The 9,930-nt window shown below is 49.3% G+C and overlaps 1 protein-coding gene across 1 annotated transcript; it reads left to right on the forward strand.

Annotated features, from left to right (window-relative positions):
* The first annotated feature begins 163 nt into the window (after positions 1-163).
* Positions 164-7,102, forward strand: RSPH9 (radial spoke head component 9). Its single transcript, XM_032963986.2, has 5 exons — positions 164-542; positions 2,098-2,257; positions 3,419-3,542; positions 4,759-4,905; positions 5,923-7,102. Exons 1-5 carry the CDS (start codon positions 307-309, stop codon positions 6,081-6,083), a joined length of 828 nt encoding a protein of 275 aa, XP_032819877.1. The 5' UTR covers positions 164-306; the 3' UTR covers positions 6,084-7,102.
* Positions 7,103-9,930: the final 2,828 nt, after the last annotated feature.

Consider the following 9,930-nt stretch of genomic DNA (forward strand, 5'->3'; position numbering starts at 1 on the left):
CTGCTGCAATGCAATATTGTTAAAACACACCAAGTGAATTTCCGTATATGTTTAAAAAAAAGTTACAATTATTTTGTTTTTAAAGCCCTACATTATAACATCAAGCCATCGACGACCGTAACCCTTGACCCGGTTGCTGCCCATATTAGGAAGCGGTCTCCATGGTAACGGCAACGCTGGCGCGCGCGGTAACCATAGCGACGGCGCTGACACCACCACCACCTCCACCGCAACTCGCACATTCCAAACAACGTCGGCGCTCTCATTCCGAATTAAAACAACAAAAACAACAACAACAACCGCGCAATGGACTCGGAGGACCTGCAGCAGTGCATGGAGTACGTGTCCAGCTCGGGGCTGACGCTGAGCCCCGAGGAGGCGGCCGCGTTGCGCGTGTCGCTGCGTGAGACGGGGACGCAGATGCACCTGAGGGGCGTGCGGCTCTGGGGCCGCGTGTTCGCGCTCGGCGGACGCGACTACCTGGTCGCGGACGGCGTGCGAGACGGCGCCGACGAGCTCACGGGCAGGACCACCCTCTACAGGTGAGTAGTGGTGAGTAGAGGAGAGAGGGGGGCTCAGGGTTATATTGCATAACGCCGCGCTGTACAGGTGAGTAGTGGAGTGTAGAGAGGGGGGCCCAGGGTTATAGTGCAGGGGCCGCGCTGTACAGGTGAGTAGTGTAGTGTAGAGAGGGGGGCTTCAGGGTTATAGTGCAGGAGCCGCGCTGTACATGTGAGTAGTGGAGTGTAGAGAGGGGGGCTCAGGGTTATAGTGCAGGGGCCGCGCTGTACAGGTGAGGAGTGTAGAGAGGGGGGCTCAGGGTTATAGTGCAGGAGCCGCGCTGTACAGGTGAGTAGTGGAGTGTAGAGAGGGGGGCTTCAGGGTTATAGTGCAGGAGCCGCGCTGTACAGGTGAGGAGTGTAGAGAGGGGGGCTTCAGGGTTATAGTGCAGGAGCCGCGCTGTACAGGTGAGTAGTGGAGTGTAGAGAGGGGGGCTTCAGGGTTATAGTGCAGGGACCGCGCTGTACAGGTGAGTAGTGGAGTGTCGAGAGGGGGGCTTCAGGGTTATAGTGCAGGGGCCACGCTGTACAGGTGAGCAGTGGAGTGTAGAGAGGGGGGCTTCAGGGTTATAGTGCAGGGACCGCGCTGTACAGGTGAGGAGTGTAGAGAGGGGGGCTTCAGGGTTATAGTGCAGGGGCCGTGCTGTACAGGTGAGTAGTGGAGTGTAGAGAGGGGGGCTTCAGGGTTATAGTGCAGAAGCCGCGCTGTACAGGTGAGTAGTGGAGTGTCGAGAGGGGGGCTTCAGGGTTATAGTGCAGGGGCCACGCTGTACAGGTGAGTAGTGGAGTGTAGAGAGGGGGCTCGGAGTGAGGGGGAAGGGAGAACAGAGGGGTCTCAGAAAATGCAAGACCACGCTCCACAGTTGAGGAGGGAGAGGGGGCTCAGAGTTGGTGCAGGTGAGGAAGAGAGATAAAGAGGGTGAGTGCAGGAATACGCTGTGCCGGCGAGGAAAAGAGGGGATAGGCGGTCAGGGTTAGGGCAGGAGCGTGCTGTATAGATGACTGGGGCGTGTTTACGTTCGTGTTATTTCAATTGTCAGGGTTAGCATTCGAGTGCAGATCAGAAACATGGTACAGGTGGGGAAGATAGAGATAGGGTTAACGTTAAATTTCGATTTAAAGCTTTCGTGACTGCAGGGATTCATATTCTTGGTTCTTTCCGTAAAGTCACGTAGAAGGGAAATACGTGACTTTACCGAAAGAACCAAGAATAGGGTTAACGTTATTAGGAATACGGATCTTCACAGCATAACCTTCCATAACTACCTCTAAACAATACTACATCACGGCCTCATCGTTCTTCCATTACTTATTTCGAACATCACAGTCTCTCACAGGATTCCTTCATCAATATTCCTCCAATTAACAGAGTACTTTGTAATTATCCCAGGCGTGCATTTTAAACCGCACACTTTGTCTCATTTGGGCCCTCATCTGACTTAATTATTTGGGGTTGAACTGATTGAACGATTGATTGAACGAATGATCATTTAAGTTAATTAACAATGCAATGTTTATGCACACCTGGGCCTTGCAGTCTGGACGGACTGAAGTGGCAGCTGCTGGTGCAGAGCTCAGAGGTGCCCGACTTGCGTGCCCGCTTCCAGGGAGACCCCTCGTATGCGCACAAGCTGGAGCCAGAGCAGGGCGGCCAACAGAGCAATGGGGAGGCCCACATCACGGACGAGGAGGCCACGGTGATGAGAGAGCTGCACACTGCTGACCCCTAAGTCCTGACCCTGTTTTTTTTTCTTCTTTTGTATGGCGGAGAGTTGATCAGCAATCATTGAAACGAAACTATTGTTTTTGTTTACCAGGTAAGGCTCACTGAGCTATCTATCTCTGTTTCAGAAGCAACCTGGCCACAAATGATAGCTCAACGAAGGGGCTTATCATGTGGAAATGTATAGTAGCCAAATACTCTTAACGTATGTTTCTAAATGTGGAGGGAAAAAACGGGAGGACCCGGAGAAAAACCAGAGGACTCGGAGAAAAATGCACACGACCACCGAGAGAACATAAAAAACTCCAAATATTCACGAGTCAGGGTCGGGATCGAACCCACGGACTTCTGTATAGGGGTCATACATTTAGTACATACGCAAAAATCTGTCAAAACTTGACCTTTCCCTCCCACCCTGTACGCACGTGTACTTTTTACACCCGCCCCCCCCACCTGCGTACGTACGCTTGACGCAACCTCCCCCCCGAATCCTATAGAATGGCCGATATTTAATCCACGCAGAAACGATCAAGGATTAATAATATTAACGTGTTTAAGCAAACAGATAGTCCATCGCCGGACTATATTACTAATTTGAAGGCCAATGTAGACAAATTATTATTGAGGCTTCACCCCCCCGTTTCCGATGCGTACGTACATTGTCAGTAGACCGCCCATACGCAAGCGTACACATTTGGGTTAACCCCCCCTTCATGCGTAAGTACTCAAAGGATGGCCCCATACCAAGCGAGGTAGTTAACATCTCGCCACCGTGACGAGATTGGGTAGCGTCGTTGAGCCTCTAAAACCAAATAGGGGTTTACTGCTCTGGCCCACCACACTCATCAATGAAGGCTCACCTACCTGATCCTACCAAACTCATCTTTACTTGCATGGCTGCGTGGTGGACAGCAGAGGGCACTGCAGCAATACCCATTCTACTATACCATGCTTAAAAGTCTATGCTCCAAGCATTCAATGTGCGCTGACCAACGTGGACAATTTTGGTCAAATAACCCCAGGATCTGTAGACGTGGATTGACAAAGGGCCTTTCGTGTAAAAAAAAAAATCTGCCACTGATTTTCATGCTGATGTCGTTTGTGGTCGTTGTGTGGGTGACCTGGTGAGGTGCAGGTGAAGGAGGAGGACCGGCTGGCGGCAACCATCACGGCCATCGAGCACGAGGCAGCGGTGGTGCCACGCGGGGCGTTCATGCGCACCCCACTCGGCCGAGTTCAGCGCAACCCAACTTTCCAAGGTTAATGGTGCAGGACAAGCAACCGCTCAAGTACTTCAGCCCCAGTTCAAATTTTTTTAATATATATTTTATTTTACCAGGTAAGAAGCGACCTGGCCACATATTATAGCTCAACGAAGTTGCTTATCACGTCGAAATGTATAGGAGCCAAATACTCTAAACACATGTTTATTCTAAATGTGGAGGGAAAAACCGGAGGACCCGGAGAAAAATCCACACGACCACGGGGAGGGAGACATGCAAACTCCAAATATCCAGGCATTGTCAGGGTCGGGTTCGAACCCACGACCTCCTGTATACCAGGCGAGGGAGATAACATCTTGCCACCGTGCCACCCCATACAGTTTAATTGTGTAGCTATGAATGTACATGTAAAGCCCCACGGTGCTTTGCAGGCTAAATATGAAATTGCTTACGCATGCCGCTGCTGGTGGAAGAGCATCCGTTAGAGAGGGCTCTAGATGGCTTTATATTATAAGAAAATCGCAGGTGCTCCAATATGTACATACGTGTACTCCTCTTTTCTAAATCCACTGCTGGATGAGGGCTTCCCCACGCCGCGTGGGTCATGGGGGGTTATTTCATCATATTGCTGTTCATTGGGGGTTGGTGAAGGCGGGGCGCATAGATGTCCGAGAATATAAAAATAACAATGTAATTTGCTGCACTGGTGACTGCTGTCCGCTGTGCAGCTCTGCAGCCTATAGCCTATAACACGTCATGCGTGGAGGTCACCAATCCCAGCAATGTCAAGTCTCAAACCTGCTGAGCTTCAGAGATCTGATGAGATCTGGTGCAGCCCAAATGATGTGGTCACTGGGTGTAGAAATGTGAACAATAGGCATGTAAAGATTCACACCCCCATGCTTTGACTGTCGTAAATCAGAGTCAGGATCATTCTAAGCATCAATACATGTTGTGCTCGTATGTGCAATATTTTTTTGTTTTATCTGTTTTGTTCTCTCTCGTTCATGCCATTAGCTTTCAGGAAATATTTGCATATACTGAAATTTGCTTGCATTGAAAGTGATGATTTCTTTACGAGTTTTAATTGTGCCCCCCCTCCCACCCCTTCATTTCAGATTCACAAACATGCATAAAAGCTTTCAACCTGAGTTGGAAATCGTCAAAAATACAGAGACTTTTAAAGATGGTGTGTGTGTGTGTGGCGCGTGCGTGCATGTCTGCTGTGCGTATCTGTGGCGCTGGGTGCAAGGGCTTTCACTGGAGGAGGCTGGGAAGCTGCGGTCATACCTCCACTGGAGGCGCCCGGAGCGTCTGCCCAAACTCTCTCTGCTTGAGCGAGCGGAGCTGGACCCAGCGCTTGACTTCCTCGACCCCATCGAACACGATGTGCCGGCAGGTATGAATGACCGTCACGTCTGAGTGACCGCCACGCATGAGAGGAAAATGTCACAAACAGAATAGTGGTTCAGCCGTCTTAGATTGACAATTCCATGAATGGTAAAAAATAATGGATATCCGCATTTGTCTAGGGCTTCTTGTGTAGAGCAAGAGAGGTCAGAGTGAAGATGGGTTCATTGGAGCATGCAGCACGTGAAAGCGTTGGGGACGTGACCACAATATGTTGACCACAATTCTGAGTTATGATTCAAGAAGTTATAGTTTTAAATGCCTAATTTGCACGACCTTGTTTGCATTGTCTTTTTTCCATGTGTTCCATCTCATTCTTTGTATTACCCTAAAGGTAACGTGCACAATATTTTCACGAATTACAAACACATCCTTACCCACGCAGCTTAATTTCTCACCGCATATTTGATGGGTCACTGGAAGACTGAATTCGGCATGTGACGAGTTGCCACAGCAATAGTGAGAAGTACACTGAATGTTGTGTTCTCATCATCAAATAAATATATTCTGAGTGACCAACCTGGACAGACCCGGCTGAAATAAGCCCTGCTTACGTGCATGATTTTTTGCATGAATCATGAGCATTCAAAATGTTTTTGACTTATCTTTCATTTCCTTTTATTTATGCCTAATAATCCAAGCTGGTGCTTCAGTGCTCGCACGTATGACTATGTGTGTGCTTGTGCGTCTGTGTGCGGTAGTGTAGTGATTAGTGTGCTGCACTACGAACCTGGCGACCCAGGTTCAATTCCCGCTCACGGCCAACATCAATCACGATTATCTGAACAGGTTGTGGGCCTCCCCTAGGTCGACTCAGCCTTAAATGAGTACCTGGTGCGGTGTGCAAACATCGCGACTCGGGAGACAAAGGCGGCCGGACGTGGTGTTGGCCACCCACCCCCTCGTGTGCCGTGCCAGCCTTCATAGGTGCTCGCTAACAGCACTTGCCCCAACAGTCTGTTTAGGCTATACGGGGGATCTTTGTGTGTGTGTGCATGTGCGGCAGGGTGCTGGAGCCTGCAGCTGGAGCGCGGCGGGGCGCTGGTCATTCTGCGCAGCCTGCTGTGGCCGGGCCTCACCTTTTACCACGTGCCCGGCACGCCGCGGCATGGCTACATTTACATGGGGCTTGGCGAGAAGAACATCGACCTCCCCTTCATGATCTAGACCGGCAGGGCAAGGCACCACACGTGTGACCAGAGGCACGCACACCGGCCGCATATGTTTGCCAACACCAATGGATTATGAGAAGGGCTGCTGTTTTTTTACTTGGAGCTGCAAACTGATGTTTAAAAGTAAAAATGGCTTACATTTACAAAGTGGTATAATTAGCTTTGAAAAACAATCGGCAGCATATGCCATGGATCGCTAGGGTTGTAAAATATGCGGCCGCCTTTGTCTCCCGAGCGCTCGCATTCCCTGGCCACATTGCTCCAAGTTCTCGTTTTAGGCCAGGCCTACTTGAAGGGTGGCGGGCGCTAATTGCAGGTTGTGCTGAGCTATGGAAGAACCAGGATAGGCTCCAATATGCGGTCGCTGCTGGTCATAAAGTGATCTGTGGCTGAGAATTAATCCCGAGTCTCTGGGATTGCAGTGTAATGCGTGTACCATGTTGATAGCACTCACAAAAGTATTGGCTTGCAACAGTGTGGGAATTGAAGGGAACCTCATAATGCCTCATTTTATATGCACAGGGGCATGTTTAACCGTGTAATACATAAATCAACTGCTCTTCGTGCGTGTTGTTCTCAGACACAAGCCCTACATAAATATTGACGCTCTGCGGGTTCCCTATAATTTAATCCAATCACCGGCCATGCGTGAGTGCGAATTCCTGTTACTCCCCCACCACTACCCAAACCCTCCCCACCCAGCATGAACTATATTCCCATTCCCACAGACAACGTTAACTTGCACTACTGAGTTCCAGGATGGAAATGCCATTGGAATGCATTGGTAGCGGACAAGGTGGGGCAGGGGGGGGAATTGAGTTTAATAGAGGACGTGTTGGGTCGGGGCAGTTCATAGATGGCCCAGGGCTCCATCCGTTCTCCGTGCCCCAGGCAGTATGGTTCACTACACCCTTCCACCACCGCCATCTCACAGTATCTCTCCATTCTGTCTCACTGTGGAGTGCCCCCATTGCGCCGAGTATTATGTTAATAAATTTGCGTTGGAAAATGTCACCTCTGCATGTGTGTGTCGGTCTTCCTCGCCACTCTGTAGTGCTCTGTGTGCGACGCTTGTGATTCTAAAGGATATTGATCGGTTGACTGGTGGTAAGGTGTTCATGTGCAGTGATAGGGGTGCTACCTCTTGAAAGGGAGACGTCTGTGTCATTGGACTCTCACCTGGATCTTAATAAAGGCGATTGACATTAAAGTCCACAAACTTCAACTCTCCAAATTGCCATCCACTCTATTGGTAATTGTATTTTTGTTGAGCAGGTGAAGACCCGTTGAGATTAATTATTGGGGCACCTGTTGGAAACCAACGTTTCATTGTATTTTAAACAAATACATGTGTAGTTTTGAGCTTGGCACACATGGGGATGTGTCTTTAATCTGTCAGTGGTTTTCTGGACCGTATGATACAACATGCATGGATTTCACAAATGCAGTCCCATTTCAGGTCAAGCTCTTCCATCTTAGGAGCTGTCCATTGTGTAACATTCATCCTTGATTGCTTGGAGAATCAAATCAACGTTGTTCCTCATCCTCTTTTATCCCATGCTGTATCTCTCAACCGCATCAACAAGTGAAATTAGTTTGGTGAATTTCCTGAAGGTCTCTTTACAGGAATTAATTTGCAGGGCCTTCCTGAAAATAGTCTTGAGACTCTGTGTGGCTTTCCTGGGCAAATGGTACCCTAATAATACTCCATAAATAAAATTATGCATTCTCTCTCCCATGTCTCCACTTTTGTCCTGGATTCTCGGCTGTTGAGAAACTCATCTCTCATAAGAGATCGTGGTTCATTTTCATATTTGGCAACCACCTCACCGCAATCTGCAAGTCATAAAGCATTAGGTATTGAGAATGTATACCAGAGCGTGTGCAACGGCGCTGCGTGTTTGGACAAGGTGAAGAGAGAGAGGGATTGCACTCCACGCATCCTTAAATTCACTCGCGAACCTTCAACTGCAGACAGTGTCGACCGTGTGAAACGGAGACAGCTTTGTGATCGTGGCTGATAATGAAACAGTATCTACGACGAATGCCCACTGTATTATGATGACGATGATGGTTGGCGTGCCCTAACGTCTGGCATCACAAGAACGATGCAGCCCGCAGTAATTGCCAATTAGTCGACGCCTTTGACGGCAATCGAACCGTGGTCTTTGGAGCGAACTGGCCATCCATTCCAGTCAGTGCCGGATTATCCTAGTAGCAAAAGTAGCTATAAATGCTACAGGCCCCGCACTTTCAATGTCCCCGCGCTAAATGCTTTCAAGCTATCAATTCCGGTTCAGTGATTCTGCACTTGCGCTATTACTATAGTACTCTTATGAACGACTGGGTGTTTAAGGTTAGCGATGTGTCGTATTATCTGTCTGTATAGCAAATGAAAAAATGCAATTACTTTACTATGCAAGTAAAAAAAATGTGTTTTAATATTTATGTGTTTTTTTTATTTATGGCCCCTTTATAACATATGCTACAGGCCCCGCACGAGCTTAATCCGGAACGGATTCCAGTCTTGAGAGGGACGAGAGCTTTGGATGAATAACGGGCGTGAAGTAAACCACGCTTCGGGGGGGGGACACAGGTTGCGCACAGCTGGAGCAAGTGGACAAGATGGCACGGAGCCGATAGTGCCGCCACCCACGCACTGTTTACAATGAGCACACGGAGACTTTTAATAAACACGGGCGAGGGAGGTAATTAACGGGACGACGGTGAGGCTGGGAGAGACTCGCGTGCGAGCGACGAGACGGGGAGGAGGGAGACGCGAGGGAGGAGATGCCGAGGGGCGGACGCCTGGAAAGGGTCCCCCGCTCGCTGGGTTCTGCAGAGCTGGGTGGCTGAATAATTCCACCAGCCACCCCTTGGCTGTGCGTCTCTCCTGCAGGGTTGCGGCTGGGCGTTGTTTGGCCGCCAGGGGGCATTAAGAACTCGTCGATGCCGCACGAATTGAACACCAGTTAGTTATTAGGTACAAGACAGTGATTCTTAACCTTTTCTGCAGCCTTGCACCCCTTTGGTTCTCAGAAAGGGGCATCTCGCACCCCCAGGGGATGCGTACACCCTAGGTTAAAAACCACTGCGTAGAGCAGATGCAAGAGTTTCACGTGGATTTAGGAATGATGTGCTTGAGAAGATGCAAGTGCTGATGAGCCCCAGTGATAATGAGCACACCGATTTAACGCGCTGGGACCTTGTTGGCAGCATGCATATTGGTGCGGTTCGCTGATGAGCCTAAATTATAACGAAACCCCGCCCCCTTGTCTCCCATGCTCCAAATTGTATAACACTCGAATGCATTCCTTGAATACTTTTGTATTTGTCTTTCGGTTAGAATGTTATTTAAACACTCACTTTGGCTTAAAAAGTCCTTATGCCTCAAGATGGTCAGATGACCGAAACTTCTATTGGTGTGTTTTTTTGTTTAATCTCTCAACAAAAGAGATTAACAACGAGCCTTTAGTGCAGCAGTGCATGGTCAACATCATGAATAACGTCCCGGGGAGCCAAAGGTGGTTGGACGTTTGTGTATGCCAAGATTTCTATCACCTCCGATGAACACGATTGGCTACGGACGGTGCGAAAGAGGTTCAACATACGTACCAACTCACCCACCCATCAAACGCGCCGTGGCTGGCCCACCTTAATAGGTGCTCGCTAACAACACTTGCCCACCGGTCAATCCGTGTACGTATAATTATGCCTCGCTCACCACGCTAAGTTCTTGGCCACGTGAGTTAAATCCCGGTCAACGGACCTGGACTTCCTCTCGAGTTGATATAAAATGAGTACCCGGTACGCTGTGTGGCCAAATCACCATTGGCGGGGTT

This window comes from Petromyzon marinus, chromosome 31, assembly GCF_048934315.1.
Source record: "Petromyzon marinus isolate PM22_M1 ecotype Great Lakes invasive population chromosome 31, UKy_Petmar_22M1.pri1.0, whole genome shotgun sequence".
NCBI classification, from domain to species: Eukaryota; Metazoa; Chordata; class Hyperoartia; order Petromyzontiformes; family Petromyzontidae; genus Petromyzon; species Petromyzon marinus.

What these genes read in the sequence shown, in the direction of transcription:
- RSPH9 (XM_032963986.2), top strand. Translation starts at nt 307, where the DNA reads ATGGACTCGGAGGACCTGCAGCAGTGCATGGAGTACGTGTCCAGCTCG. An exon ending in GGCAGGACCACCCTCTACAG is followed by an intron (nt 543 to 2,097) that starts GTGAGTAGTGGT and finishes TGGGCCTTGCAG; the next exon opens with TCTGGACGGACTGAAGTGGC. An exon ending in GCGCAACCCAACTTTCCAAG is followed by an intron (nt 3,543 to 4,758) that starts GTTAATGGTGCA and finishes GCTGGGTGCAAG; the next exon opens with GGCTTTCACTGGAGGAGGCT.